At 50.8% G+C, this 26,888-nt stretch overlaps 1 protein-coding gene across 3 annotated transcripts in view; it reads left to right on the forward strand.

Moving 5' to 3' along the window:
* The window catches only part of Ccdc149 (coiled-coil domain containing 149), a 129,831-nt gene that overhangs the window by 53,634 nt on the left and 49,309 nt on the right, over window positions 1-26,888 (forward strand). For 2 of the 3 annotated variants that reach the window (XR_006846992.2, XM_046423567.1), the window contains exons 5-12: window positions 6,244-6,360; window positions 6,977-7,149; window positions 7,788-7,860; window positions 9,174-9,258; window positions 12,576-12,720; window positions 19,519-19,595; window positions 21,083-21,115; window positions 25,539-25,655. Coding sequence is in view for 2 of the 3 variants with exons in the window: in XM_046423567.1 (XP_046279523.1) it covers window positions 6,244-6,360; window positions 6,977-7,149; window positions 7,788-7,860; window positions 9,174-9,258; window positions 12,576-12,720; window positions 19,519-19,595; window positions 21,083-21,115; window positions 25,539-25,655 (820 nt within the window). In the remaining variant the exon portion in view is untranslated. The remainder of the gene's footprint in view (window positions 1-6,243; window positions 6,361-6,976; window positions 7,150-7,787; window positions 7,861-9,173; window positions 9,259-12,575; window positions 12,721-19,518; window positions 19,596-21,082; window positions 21,116-25,538; window positions 25,656-26,888) is intronic. The other variant, XM_046423571.1, reaches the window with a different exon arrangement.

Below are 26,888 nucleotides of genomic sequence, written 5' to 3' on the forward strand. Positions count from 1 at the left end.
GCCACCTGTGTCCTTGTGCTCCAGTGGAAACAGCACTGGGGTGAGAAGCCTCAGGTGGCGGCCGGGTCCCCAGAGCTCAGCCCTCGTCATCGCCGTGCCCTGGAGGAGGGCGTCTCCCCACAGTGGCCTCCGTTAGAGAGGACAACGTGTCCTGCAGCACACGTGCGATGAAGCCCGGGAAGCCCAGCCGGGTCACTGGCTGTCAGCGTCAGCATTCCCACGTCCTGGGCCCCCGCCGCAGACTTAAAGTGAGCGAGGTGACATGAGCCCGGGCTCTGCCCTAACAATGAGCTTTATGTGGCACCAGGTGACGGTCTTAACACCTCTGCTTCATCCAGGGTTGGCATCGGCAGTGACAGAGCCTTCTGTGACCATCCTCTGTTGACTTGGGACTTCTGGATGGATCTGACGAGCAGACCAATGAGTCAAAGCCACCAGCCAATAAAGACGGGCCATCAGCCTGCAGGTGACTCATTAAAGGACACACCCTAAAACAAAGGTGGCTCAGCTGTGGATGTCTGTCATGGTCCTGGAGGAGGGACAGGAGTTCTGGGAGCTTATGCGTCACAGAGAGCTGAGAGATGCCCTGGCCGGCGGGAAACCCCGGGAGAGGGCACAGAAGGAGAAGCCCCCCGCCTGGGCGTTGCAGAAGCTACACCAGGCGTCACATCTTGCCCTGCCTGGGTTCCTGGTCCTGATCCCTGGGCCAGGCTCGGCCAATCAGCAGCAGGCACAGGAGCTCAGCACTCCCTGATGTTTCCTGGTCAGGAGAATCGGATGCACTTGGCCTCAGAGAGCATCCCTGAGCCTGTCCTGGCTTAGATGAGCTCGGGGCCTGAGTGGACCCCCTGATCAAGATAGTGTGGTTTCAGCGGGGCGGAGGGGCTCATGCTTGTAATCCCAGAGGCTCAGGAGGCTGAGGCAGGAGGATCACTAGTTCAAAGCCATCCTCAGCAAAAGCCAGGCACTAAGCAACTCAGTGAGACCCTGTCTCTAAATTGGGCTGGGATGTGGCTCAGTGGCCGAGTGGCCCTGAGTTCAATCCCGGTACCCTGCCCCAACAATAGGAGAGGCGGGCCTTGTTTATGAGGTTGCTCGGCACAGCCCAGCCCGGGCCCAGTGGATGTTTCATAAATGCCTTTCCTGCTGCCCTCTCCCCAGGTGGGCTATTTGCAGCCCTATACAAGGACAAGGGCCAAAGAAGGGTGGGCATCCACTTCCTGTTAGCAGGTCCTTCATCTGACTCTTCCAATAGACCTGGGAGATAATAGCCACTGTGTCTGAAGTGTAACCCCAAGTGTAACTGGGGATTGCACTTCTAAAGCTCTGTAGAGAGTCATATGAACAGTGGCCATTGCACTGTATCTTCACATACTAGGAATGGAAACCCCTGGAGCTGCAGATGTGCAGTGCACAGCCTGGGCAACCATACATGGTTGTCCTATCTACAAGATAACTTTTATCCTTATTTTCTTTTTTAAAAGCCAACAAGTCAAGTCACATGTGGCTTAGCAAGTTTAGATAGCTTGCCAAGAGCACACAGCCAGGAGTAATGATCTGAACACAGAATAGCTGTTCTGGCACCTGGCTGCCTGCCTGTTGGGTAAAATAGATTCAGGTGATTGAAAACAAGACGAGGTGGAGCTTTTGAGGGCCATGAGAGAGAAAGGCCCAGATCAAAAAAGGAAGCGAGTCTTCCTCACTCAGAGCCTGGGGAGGGTCCTGGCGGCTGGGGGAAGGGCTCTCCAAGCCATCTCAGCACATTGTTTGAGGCCATCTCCCTCAGCTACAGCCCAGCTGCAGCTGTGCCTCATCCGCGGGCTGATGCCTGGCGCCGTAATCCATTCATAAACATTTATTTCTATCCCAATCAGCACATGGATGCATCTCTTGGTGGAGCGGGGGCTGCACGGGGCTCGGACCCACCTGCGGGCTGGCAGGGGAGGCGGGTGGTGGCACCCGGACAGCCCTGTTTGAGGGAGTCAAGTGCCTTGAGCAGTTGGCTGGTGGCATTTTCCGAGGGGGAAATCAGCCCTGTTTGCCTGCGCCCTGCAGGTGAGGGTGCAGCTGGAAGGGTGGACGTCCCTCTCGGGGCCCCATGTGAGCAGTGAGCCAGGAGCCGCTGACGTTTGTGGAGCCCCTTTCATGCTCCGGGGTGGCGCCAGGTGTCCCTGGGAAGACGCGACATCTCTGATGAGGGGCAGGTGCCGCAATCCGCCTGGCACAAGGCAAAATCCGTGTCCAGCCCAAGCTCTCCTTGATGTTCCCTTAACTTGCCCAGGAATTCGGGGCACCTTGTTGTGGTCATGCTGCCGAGTTGTAGTATCACAGAAGATATCAACAGCGTGGTTTTGCACAAATGTATTAATAAACATGATATTTGTACATTTAATAAATCAACGGTAGTCACTTTCCTACCTCACTCCCAGGCTAGGGCATTGGCCACAGGATGGTCGCCAAAGTTTTAAAATTCTTTCTCTCTCTCTCTCTCTCTCTCTCTCTCTCTTTTTTTGCTGAACCGGTGTATTTGAGTCCCCCTAAGTAGGTGCCACTGAATGTCCCCCACTTTCTCGCCTCACGTTGGAGCAGCCCTCAGGCGAGTGCCCCACTGCCCAGTTGTTACCCACCAGGAGACCGAGGCCCAGAGATGTTCAGATACATTCTCCGAGTTGCACAGCTTGGTCTGTGGAGCCAGGATAGGGGCCCCAGGCAGCCGGTTCCAGAGCACAGGAGCTCATCTCTGGGGCTGGGGAGGCAGGAGGACTCTCCCTGGGCTTTGCCGTCCCTATCTTGTCATCTCAGGCTCCTTCGGCTCGCTGCACTTGAATCTCAGACTCACTCACCACCAGCTCTTACCCACTCGGGACTCACTTCCAAAAAGCAAGCGTTACCACCCGTGCAGCCCAGCAGCCTGCGGTTGCTACTGTGTGCACATTAAACACCCAATGACTGTCAGCGTGTTCATCAAAGCTTCACGGCGTCCATGTATAGAAGGCGACTCTCTCATGTGGCTGTCGGAGCTCCATAAACACGTTGAATGATTAATCGGCAGAACGCAAACCTGATTGTGGGGTTCTGGATGAAACGGTCAGCGAGGCATGCTGTGACCGGGCCACCGCTGTCTCTGTTACTTAAAGCTCAGGCCGTCGATCTGCTTTTCATGTCCCAGGAGAAGTCCCCACTTTAAGGGCATGACCGGCTCCCGTGGCCACACGGGACGGCTCAGCGCTCCGGGCTCCCAGGCCCTCCTCTGACGGCTGGCTCCTATTCCGCTGGTGTTTGTCCCTCTGTGCGTACACTTCTGGGGTTCTGACGTCCTGAGCCAAGAGTCTGGTGGCATGAAGGATGCTCCCCTTCTTGACCTTCAGCAATCCCACTCCTGGGTGTATCATCCCAAAGGACCGAGATCAGTATGTGTGAGAGACACCAGCTCTTGTCACCGTAGCCCTGTTCGTAACAGCCGAGGTGTAGAACCAACCAGTGTCCACCACCAGCTGCATGGATAAGGAAAATGTGAGTGTGTACACACACACACACACACTCACACACAATGGAATACTATTCAGCTTTAAAAAAGATGTTATTGTATCATTTGTGACCGCACGATGAATCTGGAAGACAAACCAAGCACAGAAGGACAGATACTTCAGGATCTCAGAGCAGTAGAGAGTGGAACCATGGTTTTTAGAGGGGGTGGAGGAGGGGAGGATGGTCGACAGGTACCAGGTGGCAGTTGGATGGGGGAATAAGTCCCCATGTTCTATTGTGCAGTCGGGAGAGTCCTCCTGCCTCCCCAGCCCCAGAGAACAGCAAGAATCCACGGTTTAGTTCAAAATAGCTGAAACAGAAGAGCTTTAATGTCTCACCACAAGGAGGGGGCAATCGTTCGGGGTGGTGGCTGTGCTAATTGCCCAGACGTGACCAGCACCCCTTGTTTCCGTGTGTTGAAACAGCATGTTGTGCCCCACAAACATACACAGTTGAATGTCCCCAAACCCCAGCAGGATTGAAAATCAAAAACCTTGGCACTAACGAGAGGCTGTGAGAAGTCCCCTCGTCTCCGGTTCCAGCTGAATCACGAGGGGGAAGTGGCCTCGTGTGACCTCAACAGGGGACCCATGTGTGGCCCTCAGGATTTTCACCACTCTGCGTGTGTCCCACAGTGATCACGGGAGACCTCGAATGTGGATTTGGGGTTACCAGGGGGCTTGCTGGGGAGGCAGAGTCACAGATCCAGAAGCCGCAAACAGGGCGGAGGCGGGACGGCGAGCAGACCCCGCATCCCAGCCACCAGCCTGGCCCACGCCAGGGACGCGGCAGCTCCTGGCACCCCACGGTATCTGTTGAATTCAGCAGAGTAGTTTTCAGACAAGGCCCCAGAGTAAATGTCACGGGCAAACGCGCTTTCCTGTCCTCCTCCTCCGTCTCCCAAGGCCGTGGCTGCTGATTCCTGCTTCCTGTGCCCCTTGCGTCCCCCTGCCCTGCACCCTTCAGAGACTTCCAAAGTCACGACGTCGTCTCCACTGATCTCTTAAGATCCACGCAGGAGCAAGGAGGGCCCCAGCAGGCTGCCCTGGCCAGGTCCCATCGAGGGGCAGCGAAGACTGTCCCCAGGACCTCATCCATGGAAAGGCCCATCCACCTGCACCTGCAGGGAGAGGGGGACTCAGGCCTCAAACCTCCCCAAGAAGCATCAGGAAGCCGTGCTGTCACCACACACCGTTTCAGTGGCTTGTTTGTCCCTGTGATGGGCGGCTTGTGGATGGAGGCTCTGCGACCTCCTGCTGGGCCCCCTTCACCCCCCTGGGGCCTTCCCACCACGGTCTGGAGCTGTGGGTGGGCCTGGCTGCAGAGCCGTGGAGAAGCTGGGGTTCTGGGCGGTCCCCTGGAAAACGACGTTGTTGGAGACTGGGATTTTCTCCCTGGAGATCTTCAAACCCATGAATCAAATGAAATTTGTGCCTATGGTTTAAAAAACTAGGCCACAAAGAAAGGCCAGGTAGCCGTGCAGCCTCCTCCCCAAACATGCCATGTTGGTGTCTTGGTGGACTCTGTCAGTCATTCTTTCATGAGTTCTGGGGACAGTTGAATCACGTTCATAGGGGAGTTTGTGTCCCCTCTTCCCACTTAGCCTGGCATCACAGCGACGCTGCCTGGCATGATGCAGTTCACGGAGCCCATGGTTCCGACAGCTGCGTGCTTGCTGTTGACGGCCACGGCCTTTGCTGACCCTCTGCCGTCAGGCTCTGTGTCCGGCTCCCTGGCTCTGAATGGCCCTGCAGTCTACCTGTCTTCCTCCGCAAAGCCATTCCCTACCTGGGTTATTCTTAGCCCAGATGGTCACAAGTGGAGGTACGTGTCATTGGGTAGGGACGTTTCTAGGGCTCCGGATCGTATCACCTAGTCACTGAGAGCGTGGGAGCTCACCATCGGGGGCCTCTCCAGCGTGGGGTCCTCCTCTTTGAATCTTTGCTGATCTTAAGTGAGACCCAGAGTCTGCCCCGCGGTGTATCTGCCTTTGCTCTCTAGGCCAGGGCTTCGTGTCGTCTGCACACATGTAGGGCTGGGGTTGTGAATCAGCGTTTCTTCGTCTGTCTGTCTGTCCGTCTGTCTCTCTCCATCCCCTGCTCATCCTGTGAAAATGTGAAAAACTGAACTTAATTGGCGAAGTTTTTTGCTAAAATGCTGAGCAAGGCTTCTCTCGCCTAGCATGTGCGAGGCCCTGGGTTCGATCCTCAGCACCACATAAAAATAAATAAATAAATAAAGGTCTTGTAACTAAGAAATAAAATAAATAAAGGTCTGCAACTAAGAAAATAAAAAAACAAATAAATATTTTTTAGAGGATCCATCGTATCGACATGCAGTTGTCTTTCCCCCAGTATTTCCTTTGGGTACCAGCGATTGAACTCAGGGGCACTTGACCATTGAGCCACATCCCCAGCCCTGTTTGGTATTTTATTTAGAGACAGGGGCTCACTGAGTTGCTTAGGGCCTCACTTTGGCTGGGGCTGGCTTTGATCTCACAATCCTCCTGCCTCAGCCTCCTGAGCCTCTGGGATTACAGGCGTGTGCCACCACACCCGGCCATTCCCCCAGTATTTTTTGAAAGCATATTTCCTATCCGAAGTTTCAGTCTGGTGTCCTTGAGCTTTTATTTGGATTTACTTTTTCCTATTCTGTTTCTTTGTCTTCTGTCTGTCTGCCTCTCTCCATCCCCTGCTCCATCCTATGGAAATGCAGCTCTTGAGGATGACAATCGCCAAACAGAGGCTTGGGGACGAAGAGATCGGCGTGCGGCACTTTGCGGCCCACGAACGTGAAGATTTGGTGCAGCAGCTGGAGCGGGCTAAGGAGCAGGTGAGGGCTGGCATCTGTGAGGGCGGGGGACGCGTTGGCACAGGGGGACACGGTGCAGGGAAGAGCAGCTGGGCTCTTCTCCGTGCTGCTCCCGGCTCCCCGGGCTCTGGGTTCTGGCTCGAGGGGGGATGCCCCCGATGCCCGATGCCTCTGTTCTGAACACAGGCAACTTTGCCCCTTCCCAGGACAGACCAAGAGGGGAGAAAATGTGAAAAACTGGACTTAATTGGCCAAGTTTTTGCTGAAATGCTGAGCGAGGCTTCTCTCGGCAGAATCTCCTCGGGTACAGGGCCCTGGGTAGGGAGCATCCCGGGGCCACGACAGCTCTGCCCTCTTACTGAGTGGTTCTGAGGAGCAGCCGTCGCCAGTGTCCAGCTCAGCCTCTCTGAGCTGAGGCCGGAGGGCCTGCTGCAGGAGGGGGACCTGCTTCTGCTCTTCCAGGCTGCCCTGCCCGGTGGTCTCAGGGCCAGTGATGCCAGCCAGAAGGGCGGCCCCTGCTTCTGCCTGGGGCCCTGGGCCTTGCCTGTGGCATGTGGGTCAGGAAGCCCAGGGCGGGAGGGCCACAAAGCCAGGCCAAGGCGGTGGGTCCTGAGGGCGGCTCCGGCCTGGGTTCCAGATCGAGTCCCTGGAGCAGGACCTGCAGGCCTCGGTGGACGAGCTTCAGGACGTGAAGGACGAGCGGGCTTCCTACCAGAGCAAGGTGCAGCGGCTGAACCAGGAGCTCAACCACATCCTGGGCGGCCACGAGAACCGCATCATCGACGTGGACGCTCTGTGCATGGAAAACAGGCAAGAGCCGCAGGGGCCAGCAGGAAGCCCCTGAGGCATTTGAGAAAATTCCCTTAGAGGGGAAAGGAAGTCACAGCCTCAGAATGATACCAATGTCACACACTAGTGGTAAAGGTCAGAGGCCCCACACCTGCGCATCCCTCTGCCTCTTCCCCGCACCCGCACCCGCCCGATTGGGCCAGAGGGTGAGGAGCCACCCGAGCTCCTCGTTATTGCTGTCAGGGGGAGGGAGGAGAATGAGAAAATAAATTGAGAAGTTCCCTCAGCTGTTTCTCTCCCCCGAGGGGAACTTCAGAGTGTGCGTGTGTCTGACTTCACGTTGAGCCTGGTGTCGCCCCCCCCCAGAGGAGCCCTCGTAATGAGAACTCTGTGAACACTGTGCCCTGTCCCTGAGGGGAGCTCGGCCAGGCCTGCGTAGAGAAGGGTGTCTGTGGTTTGGGCATGTTTGACCTTGATCGCATCCACTTAAGAGAAGGTCACAAAGATGCACGTTTTCTCCCCTCCTTTCTGAGATGAGAGCGAGCCTGGTGTGCAAAGTGGCCCCGGCTGGCAGGTGATTGCCACTGTTTCCTCTCGTGCTTTAGTGTGGGTTTTGTGTGGTCCCCAAACACATCCTGACTGTGGATGTTCTCTTCCAGGTACCTTCAAGAGAGATTAAAGCAACTCCACGAAGAGGTGAACCTCCTGAAATCCAACATTGCCAAATACAAGGTACTCAGTCAGGACGACGGTGCGGTCCACTGTTGACACCTGAAGGTCACCTGTTTTAATCCCTCTTATGAGCTGCAGGCAGAGAGCTTTACCTGGGGGGAGCTCTACCTGGGGGAGCGCTTTCCTGGGATAACCAGTAACAACCTCCAAACAGCAAAGGCCACCAAAGTGGTGTCTGTTAGAGCCCCTTTGTTGCTGAAGTCTAATCAGGGAACACTGAACCCCCAAATCTGGTAATTTGTACTCTTGGCCCCAGTCCGTATGAAATTAGGGCTCCTGCCTATTTTCTTGTAATATCCACTATCTTTAGATGCTATCTGCCTCATAATCACCCATAAGAAAATGATTTCCAAGGGATGGAGGAACAATGGGGGAGAAATCGCAGTCTAAGGACCATGTTCACGTCACAGTGAAAAGACAGAAAGTCTAAATTCTCCCCATTGTTATTTAGTCTAATTCTAGCACCATTAGTTTGATAATATCTATTTCTGCAGATGTTGGTTCTAAGTGTTATAATTAGAAAAATCTCCTGGGTTTCTCTGCTTTGAAAATAGATTGATTTCTCTTCCTGAGGGTGAAGTGCTGCAGCCATCTAGAAGTTTGGGAGAGCCCACTCATTGTCCTGGTGGTCGGCTTTAGCTTTTGTTTGCAGAAATCGCCAAGCTGCTCCATTCTGTGGGGCAACGCTTAGGTTTACACCGATCTATACAAACACGTGCAGCCAGAGAAATATGCATCTTTTAATGCATGATTTTAAAAAATGTGTGGATGCATTTATTTAACATTTATTCTTTCCTATGTGCCAAGCCCTGATTATATATTGCACATGAATTTTAATGCAAGAGTCTGTTTTAAGAAAGATGCGTAGGTGGCCCGTATGCACTGCTTTAACCTTGTGTCCATGGCAGACATCACTAATCAACTGTGGCTCTCTTTCCAACCCAGGGCCCAGATCCTTCCAGAGACCACCTTTGGTGCATGAAAATAAACTTATTCTGTTTCATGTCTCTTTAAAAGGGATTTCCATAACATAAGCATGTTAGATTGTGTTCTTGTTTCAGATTTAATTAATTTAATGAAAATGCAGTAAGCACCTTTTGAATGTAGGGGACAACATTTTTTAAAACTCTTTACTGGATCCATTAAATCATAACTCTTTGAGAGAATTTCTGAGAATTCTGTGTTTTAGGCTGGCATTCAGAGCTTGCAGAGTGTCCTCGTGTGCCAGGGGGAAATGCCTCTCCTGTAACTAGCTATTTTCCCTTCATTGGGTTTCCTGACCAAGGTTTTGTTTTCTCCCAATACTGCTATAGAACGCTCTTGAGAGACGGAAAAACTCAAAGGGCCAGGGCAAATGCAGCAGCAGCGCTCTGACTGGAGTCCTGTCTGCGAAGCAAGGTAGGACCTCGTGCCCCAGGTGGGACAACTTATGAACGTGGCATGCTGGAGCTCGGGTCCACGCAGTATCCAAGCTGCTGGTTTTGTGGGCTGGAAAGCAAGGCCACCCCAAGAGCAGCGGTTCCCAAACCCCCACCTGCATCAGGATCCCCGGGAGCACTTATTAACACAGAGTGCCAGGCCCACCCAAAGGTCCCCAGTCAGTAGGTCTGGGGAGGGGGCCTGAGAATACCTGTGTTCCCAGGCGGCACTGCGGCTGCCTTGGGGCCCCACTTTGAGAACCACTGCACTAGAGGTCTTCCTGATACCTGTGCCCCAAACGGCGCTCTGCCTTTAGGGAGGCTTTTCCTCCCCTCATCACAGCCGAGCACCTGTCTCCAAGATGTGTTTGAACCTCCTTGAGCGTCTCCTTTCCTGGCCTCTGCGATCAAAATGGAAAGCCCATAGCTGCTGAAGTTGTTCTATCTTGGAACACGTGCTTCTTTCAAAGCAGCTCATATTGATTGCAATTTTGTTCCTCCTTCTCGTCGATTCCTATGAAAAATAATGATCTTCCAGGAACAGTCCAGGGGAATAAATAGCAGAGAGCTTACGTCTGACACTCAATATTTGGAATTCAGTTCTAAACATAAGCCTATAGTAGCGCGTGCTCAGTGGCCCACCGTACCTACATGTGGCCATCCTGATCAGAGCCACAGAGGTGCCAGGTCCCCAGCTCCCAGCAGCCAGGGCTCTGCACCAGGCAACTTCTGTTTGTCCACTCCACGGGGGAAGAACACCCTAGAATGTTTTTTAAGAAGAAAACAATGATACTCTATAAAAACGTGCAGTAGCCCATCTGCGTTTAGCTCTGGCTACCATAAATAGCAATCTGGCATTGAGTGTGGTTCCCATTGTGGTCCTTGATAGGGACGCCAGCCACCCCTCACATAGTGACAGATCTCTAAGTCTGACTCAACCCTTCCAGAAAACCCCCATGAAAAGCTTATCAACAGTGATCTTTGGCATCCATAATCAAAGCCTATATATCTACAGCAAAGCACTGTGAAAAGCCAAAACTGACTCCCCTTTGAACCAGCAAGAAATAATCACGGACCCATGCAAACATTTGTTGCAAGAAAGTTCTTCACTAGTTATAAAAAAAAATTGCAAACATCAAATATCAAACAGTAGTTAAATAAATTAGCAAATATTGTTATATGGACTACTAAAACAGCCATTAAGTTTTATGTTTTAGGGGATGTTAATGTTGTAGAATATTGTTAAGTAGAAAAATCAAGACTTTTCTCCATTTTTTTTTTAGAGAGAGAGAGAGAGAGAGAATTTTAATATTTATTTCTTAGTTTTCGGCGGACACAATATCTTTGTTTGTATGTGGTGCTGAGGATCGAACCCGGGCCGCACACATGCCAGGCGAGCGCGCTACCGCTTGAGCCACATCCTCAGCCCTTTTCTTCATTTTTGAAGGAAAAAAAAATTGTATGTTTATTTACATATAGTCACATATATTTACATATAGTTACATATTATCACATAGATTTACATATAGTCACATAGGAACAGTATTCAAAGATACATAATGAGAGATTTATATTGTTTCTTCTGTCTAGAAGGAGATCCAGCGTCCTTGTTTTACATTATCTCTGTTTATCTACCCTTTCTAAAAATAAGTGTGGGATAATGCATAGATGCAAAAACTCCAATCCAGTCTCCATGGCACATGCCTATGATCTCAGAGACTTAGGAGGCTGAGGCAGGAGGATTGCAAGTTCAAGCCAGCCTCAGCAACTTAGTGAGGCCCTAAGCAACTTAGTGAGACCCAGTCTCAAAATAAAATAAATAAATAAATGCCAGGGGTGCACCTCAGTGGTAGCGACCCTGTGTTCAATCCCCAGTACCCCGCCCCCCCAAAATATGCAAACCAGACTTGAAGAATGGACACTCAGAGTAAGAAAGGACCGGTATACAGAAGCCTCTCAATGACCCTAGGGTAGCAGAGGCAGAGTTCCACATGTAGATCAGGTCCATGTTGTGGGAGGGGCTTGTTGTTTCTGATATTTAAGTCACTTTGAGCCCAGCCCAACATAAATGGGGAAGCAGAGTTTTAGCACATCCCATATGAAAAAGTCGTGGAAAGTTTAGCGGGTGATATTCACATGTTATTGATCAGGGGTGTTTCATTGCCAGAGATGCTAATGAAATCTTTATTGTATTAACAGAAGTATGATCTCTGCAATAAAGGAAGCAATGGGCCTACTGTTTGCTAAGCTAATCATCCTATACCTGGAATCTCCCATTATATATTGATAACTGGCGTGGAGACAAATCAGAAATGATTTTATTTTCAACAGACACTTCTGCAGCTAACACAAAAAGCAAGAGCATTTCCTATCAGAGCCATTTATAGGCACCTGGGAATTTGTCAACAGGATTCCTCATCCAGAGCAGGGGTGCAGAAGAGATGGGCCCATTCATGGGGGTCAGAACCCTGCAGGCACACTGCCCTGTGTGGGGCTTGGCTTCATGCTGAACTTGGCCATGAGCGTGGCTTGGCATTTAGTGGAGCAAGAAGCATCCAGGAACAGCGAGTCTGTAGCCATCTCTTCCCCAGCACTCAGGCACTTGCAGTCTGCTGTGCAGTTCTTCACCGTATCTTTGGACCACTTTATGCTATTATTGGCTGAATATTTTTCTTTGAAGCAGTTTAACATGACTCGTTCCACTTGGGCTTGTCTTCTGTAGTAGCATCTGTGATTGGTTAAATCACTCAGTTGTTAGGCCACTTATTTTCTTTCCTACAATACCTTCAAATAGCCATGTAGCCACCCAAACACACACACAAAAAAAACTCTTTTGCATTCCAAATCACCTCCTGCATTATCTGACCACCTGCTAGGGGTATCACACTATCAAAGTACAAACAAGGAGCTCAGGGGTAGGAGTCGTTGTCATGTGTGTGGCGGTGTGACCTTTAGCCAATGTGTCTAACCCATCTGTACCTTGCTTTCCTGTCCACAAAATGGAAATACATATTACCTTTTTTTTCAATTTTAGATCTCAGTGAGTTCTCCTGAAAGTGTCTAACATACTAGGCAAATGCAAATAGTATTATCTTCTTTCAAATTGCAGATGAAAGTCCATTATCACCTGTGGGTTTTATGTTGTTTTACTCTTGACAATCGAGGTGAACCTTCGGTGCAGTAGAGTAGCAGTTCAAAGCAGGGAACCTTCCGTTCTCCAGGAGGGGTTGACCTGGGTGTGCAGTCCAGCGTTCTCGAAGAATTTACCCCGAGTTGTCCATTTCATGCCCTACCTAGTTCAGGACCTGCTCTCCGAGGACCACGGGTGCAGTCTCCCCGCTACTCCGCAGTCCATTTCTGACCTGAAATCTCTGGCAACTGCCCTGTTGGAGACGATCCATGAGAAAAACATGGTCATCCAGCACCAGAGGCAAACCAACAAGTAGGTGGCGGGACCCTGGGGTGGGGCTGGGAGGGAAGAGATGGGACGAGGTGACCAGAAATGAAGGGCAGCCAGGGAGAACCTCAAGGTGACATCCCTCAAATCGAGGAGGAAGTGTTAAGCTAGACGTGCAGACCTGTGCTCTGCTTTGTGCCTGCCTCTCGGCCATCTGCTGGGGCTGAGCAGGGCCCTAAGGCTGGGCGTAGCTTGCTGAGCTTGCCCTGAGGCACACACTGAGGAATGTGTATTTCGTGATTTCTGCCTGGGTGGCTTAACCTACTGCTCCTCTGGGTCTTCTTTTGGTGGGGGGACTCAGTGCCACTTCACCCTCACAGCGTGACTTGGAGGAGCTCTGACTGGCAGGAGCCGTCAACTTCTGCAGGCAGCTGGACCTATGAGGAAGTCTCATGTCACTCTTCCAAATAAGCAAAAGAAATGGTGAAAAGGAACAACAAATAAACAGAACGTCTTGTTTGGTTTTATAGCACGCTGCCTCTTGTCATATAAAATCAAGCAAGTTATAGTAGGTTAGAGTAACAATTAGAAGTGACAGAGCAAAATTGAAAGTGTTCAGAGAATGGTAAAGAAAAACAATAAATTAAAGCAATAAATATCACACAAATCAGTCTGTTCTCTGTTGCTGTAATTGAATACCTGAGACTGGGTAATATATAGAAAAAAGAAAGAAACATTTCTCATAGTTCAGGAGACCAGTAAGTCCAAGAGCACAGAACTGGCACCCAGGGAGGGCCATCCTGCTGCATTATAACATGACAAGGGCATCACATGGTGAGACAGAGCAAGGATGCTAGCTTGGGTCTCTATTATAAAGCCACTAATGTCGTCACAAGTCCCCACCCTCATGACCTTATCTAGTCCTAATAATTTTCCAGAGGCCCTACCTTCGATACCATTAGCATATAAATGTGCAGATTAAGTTTCCTACGAATGAACTTTGGGGAGCATATTCAAAACCTAGGAGGGCCCCTTTCCTGGCACGTGACCCTTCTGTTCCTCTGTCACCATCTTGAAATTCTTTTTTTTTTTTTAATCGGCATGGCTCATGTTTTTATTTTGCACACAGCTCTGCAAATTCTGTTTCTGGGTCCTGCTCACAAGACCTGCACTCAGAACCAGAATGGAGTGTGGAGGAGCCCAGCAGGGAGTGGAAAGCCAGGCTGCAAGAGAGAAGGGGAGGGATCCAGCACTGGGGGCTGGCAAAGGCAGGCCGCTGGGGGGCGGGGCAGGTGGAAAATAAATAAGACCATTGTAAAAACAAAATAGGAGAAGGAGAAGGTGAAGCCCAGGGAAGGCCACGCAAGAGATTAAGATGTGTGTGGAAGGAAGCAGAGAGCAGGACCCAGCAGGCCTGGCTGTCTCCAGGGGGTGACGATCGGACTTTTGCAACATTCTTGCAAAATGAAACCTTCGCCAAGGGATGAAACATCCTGATGCGACCTGGGGACACTTCCCAGAGAGCAACAGGAGTTGGCATCTGTGGGACCCTGACAGGTCTGTCCTGTCCCTTCGGGAAGCCCCGAGCACGCAGTGAGCCTGCTCTGTTTTCCTGCCCGCTGAGCCCCTCCTGGGAGCTCTGGGCGCTTTCAACCCCCGTCGGGTCCTCCAGACCCTGATCTGCAGCAGCAATTGGCCTTAGCTCCTCATTTGCTGAGCAAGCAGGGGTCACCCAACGTGAGTCCCTCCACCTGCCCCCACCCTGCAGCCAGTGTCCCCGCCTCCCCTCCTCCCGTCACACACCACCTGTCACCTTGTGGTCCACACCATCACTTTGCTTTGGGGACTGTGCTCTCCTGGCCTCCTCTCTCAACCTCCTCACCTTCCTTCCCCCGGTGGCCCTCTGCCCTTTCACCCTGGACCCCAGAGCCTCTCCCCAACCTGGGCCTGCCCAGGAATCCTACTCCCCTGGGACTGTTGTGAAGAAGGTGCTCTGCACCGGCCACCCCTCCAGTGTGTCCCGGGAGCTTGCCTGTGGTGGAGTTCCCTGGGAGGGCACTGGACCTTGACCAGGAATGCGGGACCAGGGGGCTGGTGAGAGGCAGCTCAGGGCTCTGGGTTCCAGCCCCAGGAGAGTCCTGTGCGGGAAGAGAGGGAAGCCTGGCTCACCCGCCTCCCGGCTATCATTTTCCTTGATGGTCACTCACTGTTTCCTGAGTGGACGGCACTGTGATTCCTCGAATCAGACGCCCATCTCGAACCGCGTCGTCCCTGGGTGCCGAGGTGGCAGCTCGAACCTTCTCTGGGGTCTCCTTCGCTTTTCCTCTGCTCATCCCCCCGCCCCTGGGTCTCCTACCCCAGTCTCCTGTTCTTACCACCCTCCCCACGAGCTCGTGCCCTGTCTCTCTGCCTCTCTTTCTCTCTCACGGACTCTTGTCAGATCCTTGTCCCCACAAACCCATCAAGGGCAGTCCCCTGTTTCCAGTTGCTAGGTTCACGGTTTCTCCTTCCTGCTCCTCACACCCAGCAAATCAAGATCCTCAGACTCCAGCTGCACCCCTCCCCCAGGAACACCTGCCAATCAGAGTTCTGAGCCCCGACTCCAGCCACCACAGTCAAGCTGGGCTGAGTCCCCTGCCTGCCAGAGTCAGCCTGCCAAGGCCACCAGCCTGACCCTCTCTGCAGAGGACTCCAGCTTCTTCTGGCAGATTCCTTTGCCCACACCCAGGCTAGCCACATCCCCAGGCTCCAGCACTTCCTCCTCTGCCAAGAGAGACTACATTTTCCTTTGGCCATGTTGGTTGGTCTTCAAGCACTTTTACCTGTTTAACTGTTTTTATTAATTTTTGAGCCATCCGTGGTTAAATGACAATGGATCTCCAAACTTCTCTCAGCTGCCCAAATCCCCTTCCTGGGAGAAATGCCGGTTCCTAATTTCTTATGCTTTCAAAGGACACATAACAAAGGCAAATGCAAAATGCACATAAATACACACACATAAATATTCATATGTTTATATAAAAATGGTGAACAATGGTAGCTAGTGTTCACCACAGAGGAGGTTTTGTTTCCGTTGTTCTGCGTCTGCTTTCTTCCTTTAAGAAGAGATCTTAGAGATGGCTTCCTATCAGTCCATGAGATGCCTAATGTGCCATTTTTAATACTTAGACAGTCTTAAGTTTTATATTTTCATTGTTTTATTTGGGGGCATGTAAGGAAATTAATTACAAATGAAGGGCTAAGGATAGAATAGAATCTGAATTTGGCCTGTTGCTGTGATCCCGCGTGATTTTGCCTTCTCACCTGAAGTGATCGGAGAGCTGTGTTTGGTGGAGCCCTGTGGGTAGGACGGAGGGACCCCTTTCTGGAAGTGTGAGCTCCCCCTCTGGTTTTCCAGTTTTGCTTGATAGTTGTCTTCTGCAGGGAGAAGGTGCCACGGGAGCCATCCTGAAGCACATTGGTAAACATCATGGAGTGATTGACATTCAGTTAATGGACAGTTTGTTTGAGGTTTTTCCTGCCAATGCGTTGGCGGTTGTGTGGTTGGTTGATCTAAGGAGCAGGTGGTGGCACACTAGTAAGAGCGGCTGTTGTCACTGCACCCGTCCACTGAACAGCACCACTAGTGCCCCTGCCCTTCCCCAGAAGCCATGTCCTTGCATGGAGGGGGTGGGGGTGGCGACAGTATTAACACACCTCTCCTGCTATCCCTCCAACCGTTCCTCTTCCCTTGCCCTGGGGCCTGGTCATTGAAGATCTTCTAGCAGCTAGAGGCTGTCACGGGCCAGAGAGGAAGTTCAAATGGCCACCAGGGGTGTGGGGTATCTCCAGGTTGTGTAGACATAACTGCAGGTCTCCCCTCAGGGGCTGAGGATGCCTCCCTCCAGGCCTTCCCCAGGGGGTTCCCACCCTCTGTGATGTCCAGAGAGGGGCACAGAGTAGGCAATTCCTCCGTTAATGTTGTCTTTGCAGATTCCACAAAACTGCCTTCAATGACGCCATGGTCATGGGGAGCTATGGTCGTGGGGAGCCATGGTCAGGGGGAGCCATGGTCAGGGGGAGCCATGGTCAGGGGGAGCCAAGGTCAGGGGAGCCATGGTCGTGGGGAGCCATGGTCGTGGGAGCCATGGTCAGGGGGAGCCATGGTCAGGGGGAGCCAAGGTCAGGGGAGCCATGGTCGTGGGGAGCCATGGTCGTGGGAGCCATGGTCAGGGGGAGCCATGGTCAGGGGGAGCCATGGTCAGGGGGAGCCATGGTCAGGGGAGCCATGGTCGTGGGGAGCCATGGTCGTGGGGAGCCATGGTCGTGGGCAGCCATGGTCAGGGGAGCCATGGTCGTGGGCAGCCATGGTCAGGGGGAGCCATGGTCGTGGACAGCCATGGTCAGGGGGAGCCATGGTCAGGGGGAGCCATGGTCGTGGGCAGCCATGGTCAGGGGGAGCCATGGTCAGGGGGAGCCCTGGTCAGGGGGAGCCATGATCATGAGGAGCCATGCTGGAGAGGCCAAGGGGAAGCCTGGAGTCTCTGGGGTCTTCCTGGGCTGCTACGGGATGTGACCTACAGTCTCTGCTATACTAACAAACCCTCAGCCAATAAGAGCTTCACATAAAAATCTCCCTACTGTCCCTCCCCCCTTAAAAACACACCTCTCTTAAGCCTGTTTCTGCCTTGAGTCGAGTCACTGTGTCTTTGAGTCTTTGCTGAACTCGGAAGAGCCCTCTCTTCCCTTTGCTCATCGGCTGCTTTGCTACAGCATGTCACTGGGTTCTTGGTCCTGAAACCTCCCAAGGGTCAGGTACATCCTCTAAGCAACCCCTCATACTAAGGACTCAGGAAAAATGAGGTTGTTAACGTAGTGCTGTTTGTTAATGGTAGTGCACTTGCTATTGGTGTTGACGGTGTTCTTGTTACTATTTATTACTCCGACCACAACTTCTCCTGGGTTCATTTTACCACCTCCAGTCCTGCATAAGATGATGGTTAAGTTAGAGAAGAAAGCAGCTTCCACAGAGACACCTGGGCAGGGACCCTGAACATAGATTATTGGGGACACCAGCAAATTCCCTTTGTCTCCTTTCAGGGAGAAATGGCTGTGTTACCCAGAAACACCTGTAAAAGTCTTAGCTAATGTCTGTGTATCAGGCCTTCGCCCACGGCCCGGACGGCACCCCTCAGCATAGGCGGGGGGAAGCCTTATCTTTTGTTTCCAAGAGGCGGCTGGGAACACACCATCTGATCTCCTTAAGAAACAGGCGTCCACTTAAGCACCAACCATTATGATTGCATCTCAAACCCGTCATCTGTGAAAAGAGAGCTCGAATCAGAAGGTCTGAGCAAAATATTGAAAGTGAGATTAGGAAGAACAGTGTCTGTGGAAGGGTCAGGGGCATGAAAGCAGAACAGACCTGATAAATGCAGTGTAAATGGAAAGTAATTGATAAAGACGATGCACAATTTTAAGACATAAGGAAAAGAAGACAAGAAAAGCCGTAAGTACCCAGATGAAGAAAGCCACACAGAGTAGCATCAGAGTTTTCTGTGAACTCAAAGGGAATGTTAATTAAGAGGCTGCAGGTCAACTCAGGTGAAGCAGGATAATCCCAATGTGCAGGGAGAGACGGATCCACGCTACGTTCGTGTGTGTACGTGGGTGTGTGGAGCTATCTCTGGATCTAAAGAGAGGTGGGAGAATAATTCTGGTGTTCTGATTTCTCTTGCTGAAAGGAATTGAAATGTTGCTGTTAAAGTCATCTCCATGTCACTTTAGCACAGCAGTGCCAGGAAGATCCCCCCAGAAAATGAAGACTGGTTTTCAATTTGCAGGCCAAAGGGAAGTGGTCGAGGTTTTAGATAACCATCAAATCACTTCCCAGCTGTATTTAATTTTGCATAAGGTGAAGGAGGGAGTGCATGTCCACATTGATCTAACCATGCACAGGAAAAAGTGAGGCTTCCTACTGAAGAATGGTACCTTCACCAATATTCATTCCAGAACTTATATAGCCCAGTGAGTCAGAATGGTGGACATCTTGAAAGCAACAAAATTATTGAAAACTCTTTCAAAATGTTTGTTTTTATACTCACCATAGATAACATCAAATCATAGACAAAAAAACAAACTTTTTTTTGGTACTGGGGACTGAACTCAGGGACACTCAAGCAGAGTCACATCCCCAGCCCTATTTTGTATTTTACTTAGAGACAGGGTCTCACTGAGTGGCTTAGCACCTCGCCATTGCTGAGGCTGGCTTTGAACTCTCAATCCTCTTGTCTCAGCCTCCCGAATCACTAGGATTACAGGCTTTTACCACCACACCATCAAGAAAAGTATTTTTTAATCAGATATATTTATTAGAACTTTCCCTACACTGGGCAATGTGCTGGGCACCAGGAATATGGTCATCAGGAAGACATCTAAGAAGAGTCTAAGAAGGTACATTGACCCCCAAAGTAGCATGACCCATAGTATGTTCAGCCATCTGATTTGTTGGACTTGGTTGTTTGCAAAAATCAAATCCACCCTCAAAAAAACAAAGTATGATACTACTTAGGGTGGTCATGATTAGTTGCCGTCTTTAATAATGAACAATTCTCAAATAGAAATTCCATATAGTTTCCCAGGCATCCACCTTGCAGCAGAGGACTTTCTCGATTGGCATTTGTGGATACACGTAGCCATTCACTTTTTTTCTATTTCCACGGAACATTATTTACCCAGGTGCACGTTCCTCACATCTGCAGGTCTTAAATCTCAGCCCTTTCTGTTAGGGAACTTGTGGGTTTCCCAGCGCTGACAGCTGGTGGGTCACTCACTGATCTGCTGCCCCTTTCTCCCCTTTTCCAGAATCCTAGGGAATCGTGTGGCTGAGCTCGAGAAAAAATTAAGAACTCTGGAAGTTTCTGGTTTGTGGAGTCTTCCAGGTAAGCGAGACTTCATGGAAACGGTCTCTGCTGGTTTGTTTGGTTTTCAGTGTTTTATTTTGTTCTGTTTTAAAGGAACTCTCACGTAATTTGCAGAGGATTAAATTACACATAAATGACAGAGGATTCTGTCTTTGCAACGACCTTTTATTTGGAGAGCATTGCTGAAAAGTCTACTGGTGTTTAAATGTAGAAACCATCAAGGGAGGGGACAGAATCAGAAAAACACGAAAAATATTCAAGTCTCCTCTGTGGGGCACTGAAGTTTCGCTAACCTGAATTCTGAAACTGTCGTTGTGTATGTCTGTGCACGCGAGCACGCGCGCGCGCACACATACACACACACACACTCTTAATCTTTGTGAATATAGTGAATTGTTTCTTTTTTTTCTGTATCATATAAAGATTCGTTCAATGAAATCATCACTCCTAAAATGAATGTGAGACTCTACAAAGATTTGTGCAATTTAATTATGAGCCCTAAAATCGAATGTAAGATTATACAGAGATTTGTGCAATTTAATCACCAATTTAATTTGTGCTAAAAGTGAAGAGCCAACAAATTTTTCTTACCCCAACGTCCTTCCCCACCATCATCTCCTGTTTCCCCATCACATTTCCACACGGCTGGAAAACAAGTTTCCTGAGATTTATTCCCCCACAGTTATACAATGCGAGAGGAAATTCTGACTTCTCCCTTTAATCAGCTATATTTATCCCATTTATCTTGATAAAATACTCCTTTCAGGAGACCCCCCCCTCCGTGGTCCCCCTTGTCTTGATACTCTTTAGAAACTTATATTTATCCTTTCCCTCCACCTCCTGTGTCCCTGGAAGGAGCATTGTGCGGGTATTTTTAGTTACTTACCCTTTCTGTTCAAACCGGTCTCTTCTCCCCTTGACTCATTTGGGCTACTTCCCTGTAACGTATGACAAATGGAAATTGCCACAGGGAGGTGGACGACATCGAGTTTTCTTAAATGTGAATCTGAATAGCTGCCTTTGGTTGCCTGGAAGTGCGTCTCATAAATTGGAAATTTTAGCAGAGGTTCCTTGAACTTGGTGTCAAAGGACCTAACAGAACTAATTAGTGGCAAGTGCGTCCTGGAGATCGAATGCCCCATCTTGCACACGGCCCCTTTGATGCTGTTAAACCTCATCTTCCAAGGCAGACCTCTCTTCTAGGGCACTGCATTCCACACACTCAGGCAAAGTTGCCATTTATTTGTGTAGTCGGATTCCTGTTTCTGTGCATGTACCGGGGTTTGGGTTTTGTTTTTTTTTTTTTTTTTCCCCTCAAAATGACTTAGTGAAATTTCCCTCTATTTCATTTCTATAATTTATGTAAAAAGATAGAAGTTGAATGAGTGAACAAATGCAGAGAATTTCCTGTCTCTGGTGTTGTTTGGTCCTGGGGGGACTTAATGGCCATTTTGCAATAACAGTTGTCTCTTTCCTTTTTTTCTCTCTCTTTTTTGCTGCCCAAGGCCTGAGCTACAATGTTTCCGTGGGACTCGGGAGTATGTTCCTTTTTGAAATATGGGCTTTGGGGCTAACACCAGCCATGCTGTGTATCATCCCTGCATGTAAATAAGTAGCAATGCATTGTCTGTGTTCCTTAAACCTTTCTGACTGGAACAGCCCATGGGAACAGAGAGATCAGTTAGTGTAAGCCAACACCAGAGGGTGGAGCCAGCTTTAAGGGACCCGCCTGGGTGGATTTTATGTTGCCACCTGGTTGTTCTTGTCCCTGCCTCCTCATGGATACCAATGGGAGGACAGAGAAAGATCCCCACCTTGTGTCACGGCGGTGGCATCTCCCTGGTGCAGTGAGGAGGGTGCTGTGATGTTTTCGTGGTATGATGTCTTCCATCCCTGGTGACACAGGGCGGGGAGCCTCCTCCACTGAAGTCCCCGCAGTCCCTCCCACACTGCATTTGAACTACCGCAGGGTGGAAAAAGGCAGGGGTTCTCCTCCTCTCCCCCATCTCTTCCCTGCTTTGTCCCTTGTCCCTTTCCTCTTCCACATTCACTCCCCAAATCCCTGTGTTTGGCCAGCTGGTGGCCCCGAGCCCCTTATTCCAGAGATCACCAGCTCAGTCTTCTTGACAGTGTCTTGAAGGGGTTGCTGTCTTCTCCAGTAAGCCAGCCGTCCATGCATTGATGCATTGACACCTTGCGGGGCAGAGACTTTGCGGATGTGGTGCTGGGTGCTGGTCACACCACCGTCCCCTCCAGGAGCCTGTAGTTAGGGAGCGAGAGGGATGGCTCATATAGAGAGGAGGACAAAGTACACGTGGTTCCAAAGAAGTTGGTGTGTGAGGGACCCACAGGAGGAGTCCCTGGAAGGCCAGGCGAGGGCAGGGTCACGGAGGGCGAGCACCGGGTGCCACTCCAGTGGCAGACGTTGCTGATGGAGCGCCGGGCTCTGCCTGGCTGGCCCCAGATGCTGCCCGCAGCGGCCAGAGCTGCTGTGTGAGAGAACATCCTCCCCTCTCCGGACCTAGTCAGATCTCCTCGTGTTACATAAGGAAACAGGAAGGACACTAGTTGACACCTAAGGCCACAGAGGTGGCACTGAACCCAGGCATCAGCCTGTCGTGTCGGTGACCTCCTGGCACTGGGGGACTGCATTCTGAGAAGAGAGGAGCAGGGCCGACAGCCCTTCGGAGAGCCTGCAGGCCGTGGAGAGCTTGCCCCTCGCCACCACGCCATACACTGGCTGCTGGACTTTGTGCTTCGACTCTTCCTCGACTGCCCTCTCCCTCCCTGCTTGCGCTCTCAGTGACAAGTGGACAGGGGGAGGTGGACACATTCAATAAATGTCACAGCCTGCATGGGTAGCAAAGCCTCTTCCACACTCTAGAGCATCTGCAATGAGTGGGAAAGGTATGGGGCTATTGAGGGAGCCAGAGGGGGAGCCCACTGACGGTGCCCCCCAGCAAGGAATGGCCCTCCATCACCTCCCCAGGCTCCTGCCCTCCAGCTCCTTCTGTCAGCCCTCGTCCCACCTCTGCAGAAGACTGATGCACAGGTGCCTCTGAGGGTGGCTCCCGGATGTGTTCATGCTCCAAAAGACCCACTGAAAGCCAGGAACTCTGGCTAGTGCAGCGTCTGACCCTTTAAGCTTTGAGCTTTCCTCCTCTGCACTCCAGGCATCAGCCTGAGTAAGAAATCATGTGGCTTGAAAATACTTGGTACAGGGCCTGGGGCTGGGGCTCAGAGGTAGAGCGCTCACCTACCACGCGTGAGGCACTGGGTTCCATCCTCAGCACCACATGAAAATAAAATAAAGACATTGTGTCCACCTGCAACTAAAAATAAATATTAAAAAAAAAGAAGAAAAGAAAATACTTGGTACATTTTGGAGCAGGGGAGGGCTTTTGTGCCAGAAGGCATCAGTAGAGCTTCCAGACGCTCAGACACAGCTGAGTGGAAGGGCTGTGTACACTAGTGGACTCCAGTTTGTGGACTTCCACCTCTAGACCTGAGGACCAGATGGAAGTACAAGGTATCCGACCATCAGACTTGAGACCAGCTTGACCAACATGAATGGGATCTGGACTTGATATTTAGAAATAAGAGAACAAAGAGCCTTCTAAGGAAGGTATTTTAGTCCTTCAGACATTTAGAAGAATGATGGGAACTTGGTGTTTTACCTTAGGATCAGGAAATAATCTCTCTGGGTAAGAGTTCTTCCCCACCCCTCTGGGATGCGGCATGGATGAGGAGTGGCTTGTTCCTCTCTCTACGTGCTCTTTTTTTCTTTTTTTTGGAGAGCTTTGATGTTGCTGGTACCCTTGTTTTGGAGGAGCTGTGTGGGATGGATGATGACCCTGTGACTGAGTGGGGCCAATGGGGACAGTCCACCTCAAGAATTCCTCTGGAGCAGAAGGCTGAGGCTGGCTTGGTCACTCAGCCACAGCTAGCTCCCACCTCTGCTTAGACTTCTGATTCTTTGGCCATCGAGACAGGGGATATTGGAAGGCTGGTTGGACACAGTGGCTCAGGGTGTGTTCCTTACGGAGCCTCCTAAAGGCTAGACAGGTTTCAGTCTCCTTGCAAGAGAACATGGGTCTGGAAACGCAGTCTCACCTTGACCTGTGGACAGGTTGTGTGGCCTTGCTGGAGGGAAACAAGACATCCACCGCAAGACACCTGCTACCCATTCATGGTGACCAGAGCCTGTTCCCCATTAATCCACCAAGGAGTTTCCTGATTGCACCTTTGCAGCATGCTGGGATCCCTGATTGAGCAGTGACTCACTCTGAGGGCCTCCTCACATCCCAACTGCAGATCAACAGCTGCCTTTAGGAAACCTCTGACTAAGGTCCTGAAGATTTCTAGATTTTTTTTCCACATGAGGGATGCAGAACATCAAGGTCAGCTCCTACCAGGTTCTACACTTCTGGGATGACTCTCAGATGGTGGCCAATCACCCATTCCATCCACATGGGGTGGCAGCAGCACACAGACCACCAGCTGCAGGATTCTCAGGGACACCTCAGCCGTTGATTCAGATGTCAGACACTGACCAAGCACCCACCACGTGCCAGACTCTCTTGCATGGTCTTGGAAATCAAGTTAATAGGACATGGTCTAATGGAGAAAAGGAATCATGAACAAGTTCAGGGGAGCCAGGACACAAGGGTGGAAGGTTCTCCAAAGATAGCAGACTTCCATTAGCCAGGTGTAGTTCTGTGCTCTGTGAACCTGAACCTGGGTAAGATCATAGAGTTTACAGCCTCTGATCTGAGCCCAGAGACATTTAATAGGTTGGCTTCAAACAGCCTTAGCAAGGGTCTTGCTCAGAATGAGACAGGTAAGACTCATTACGTGCAGGCAATGTGCCAAGATGTCCCTGAGGTTGGCACCATCATGTCACTATTTATAGCAGAGGACATTGAGTCACAATCCAAGTTCTCACAGCCATTTTGCTGTGGGGCTGGAATGTGAACTCAAGTTGGAGAACAGGCTGAACTCGTGGGCCCTGAGGGTTCCTTTTGCAGTAGGAATCCCAAGGTCTGATGGGCCAAAGTTTGGCATTGCATCCTGGCTGGAAGGCTCTCTGACCCCTGGGGTGGCCTCACCTCCTGTCCACATGTGTTGTGTCCATTCCTATTCATCACGCTCATGTTCAAAGCCACTCTTCCCTGCCACTCACCTTTGTAGCTTGCCGTGTCCTCTAGAGTTGGACTGGCTTCTTTCCTCCTCCTCTTTGCTCCAAACTTTTCCTATCCATTAAGGATTCCATCCTCACAGGTAAGGGCTTTGGCTGAATGGGACTGCATAATCCACCTGGAAGCTCAGGTGGGATGAGGTGGAGGACTTGATACAACCCGCTAGACAGAGTGACCATTCCATCTAAATGACCAAGTGGAATTAAATCAGAGTATGTGTGGCCGAACTAAGTGTTCCAGCAGGTGACATTTGCTGACCATCTACTGAACACCCAAATGCTTTTCATTTATCAGTTCATTTTGTCTTCACAACCATCCAAAGATGCCAGAGGTGGAGTGGGGGAGGGGGTAATTCCTTCCTCATTTGACAGATGAGAGATGTGAGGCCCAGAGAGGTAAGGGGGTTCTTCTGATGTGGCACAAACCGTATGGTAGAGTTCCAACGCCTGCGCACCTAAGCCCTCTGCTACTGCTTTATCGTCATGGTGCCCCCCAGCCACTTGGTATTGGTGCACCCAGGCTGCCCTTTACTGGTGGCTTTTGTTAGCAGCCATTCCTGAGCAGGGTCTTCAGTCATACGCACCTGGCCCTAGACCTCAGGGCCCCATCCTCATGTAGAAAAGGAGCAGCTGGCCTCTCCCCTCTGGATTACCTATAATTAAAGAGGATTCCTAACCCAAACAGCCAGGTAATCACAGGGGAGTAAGTGTAGCCCAGCCCCACTGATGACATAGTATGTCTGCTTTCCCCTTTTCTGTGACAGGAGGCAAGGACACCCTACTGTTCAGCGACCCTGCTCTTCCCACCACACAGAGGTCAAGATCCCCGCTGCTGAAGTTTGTTGACCAGCCCACAGAGACCAGAGTGAATCCCAAGGATGGTAAGCACACTATGGTTTCTCTGCCTTTGCCTGACCTGTGTCTACCACAGTGGACGCCAGTCCCTTCCCCTCTGACAGCTCTGTGGACAATCACGACATTCCTCACATTTACCTGGGTTCATCTTGTTGGGAGATCCCTGCCCTTTGGGCAAGGTGGCATTACGATTAAGTGTGGCCTCGGGAGTTGACCAACTTGAGTTCACATTCCAGCCCCACAGCAAAATGGCTGAGAGAACTTGGATTGTGACTCAATTTCCTCTGCTATAAATAGTGACATGATGGTGCCAACCTCAGGGACATCTTGGCACTTTGCCTGTGTGTAGTAAGTGATCTGGGAACTTGGAGTGGAGAGAACATCTCCTCCATCAGGCAAACAGTTCTGGAGGCTGGGGGTTTGAAGTAGATCAAAGACCCACGAGAGGACCAGATAAGGCAACAGATATGGGCGCCAGGTCTCTTCCTATGTGGAGTCTTGTCTCCCCAAGAAAACTTTCCTTCACATTTTTAGAAGTTTTCCTCCACCCCTTAGTGTGGTAGCCAGCTTCCAAGATGGCACCACGGGATCCCTACCCCTTGGCATTCCCCCTTGTGTAGTCCCCTCTCACACTGTATTAGGGCTGGTCTGTTAACAGAGTGCTGTGGAAGTGATGGGATGTGAATTTTGAGGTTGGGTCATAAAAGACATGTGGCTTGTGCCTTGCTCTCTCTGTCTTGGATCTTTCACTCTGGAGGAAGCTGGCTGCCATGTCAGGAGGCTCCTCAAGCCACCCCACATGGTGTGGAATTGAGGCTTGCAGCCAGCCTCCATGTGAGTGCGCCATCTGGGAAGCAGATTCCCCAGCTCCAGTCAAGCCTTCAGATGATTATAGTCCTGGTCAACACTTTAATGGCCACCTCACAAGTGACCACTAGTCAGAACCATCACACTAAACTGTCCCAGGCTCCTGGGTCTTAAGCTGGTGGGTTCTGGAATGATTTGTTACACAGCAGTAGATAACTGATATTCCCAAAGTGCGACTATCAAGGTTCTTTCCTTAAACATCTGCATTTCTTCTCCATCTTCTCTTGCTCAGAGTCATACCTTCAATCATCAACTCCATAAGAATATTCTCAAAGCGTCCCCCCACCCCACCCCCGGTTTCCTCCTGCAGTTACAACCCCATATTTCCCGGGGCCTGGCTTTCCCACTGAATCTCTCTTCCTGCCTGCTCCTCCTTTTCCTCACCCTCTCAG

Source organism: Marmota monax, unplaced genomic scaffold (genome assembly GCF_021218885.2).
Source record: "Marmota monax isolate L192 unplaced genomic scaffold, Marmota_monax_Labrador192_F-V1.1 WCK01_AAM20220418_F8-fsc00009, whole genome shotgun sequence".
Taxonomy (NCBI): domain Eukaryota; kingdom Metazoa; phylum Chordata; class Mammalia; order Rodentia; family Sciuridae; genus Marmota; species Marmota monax.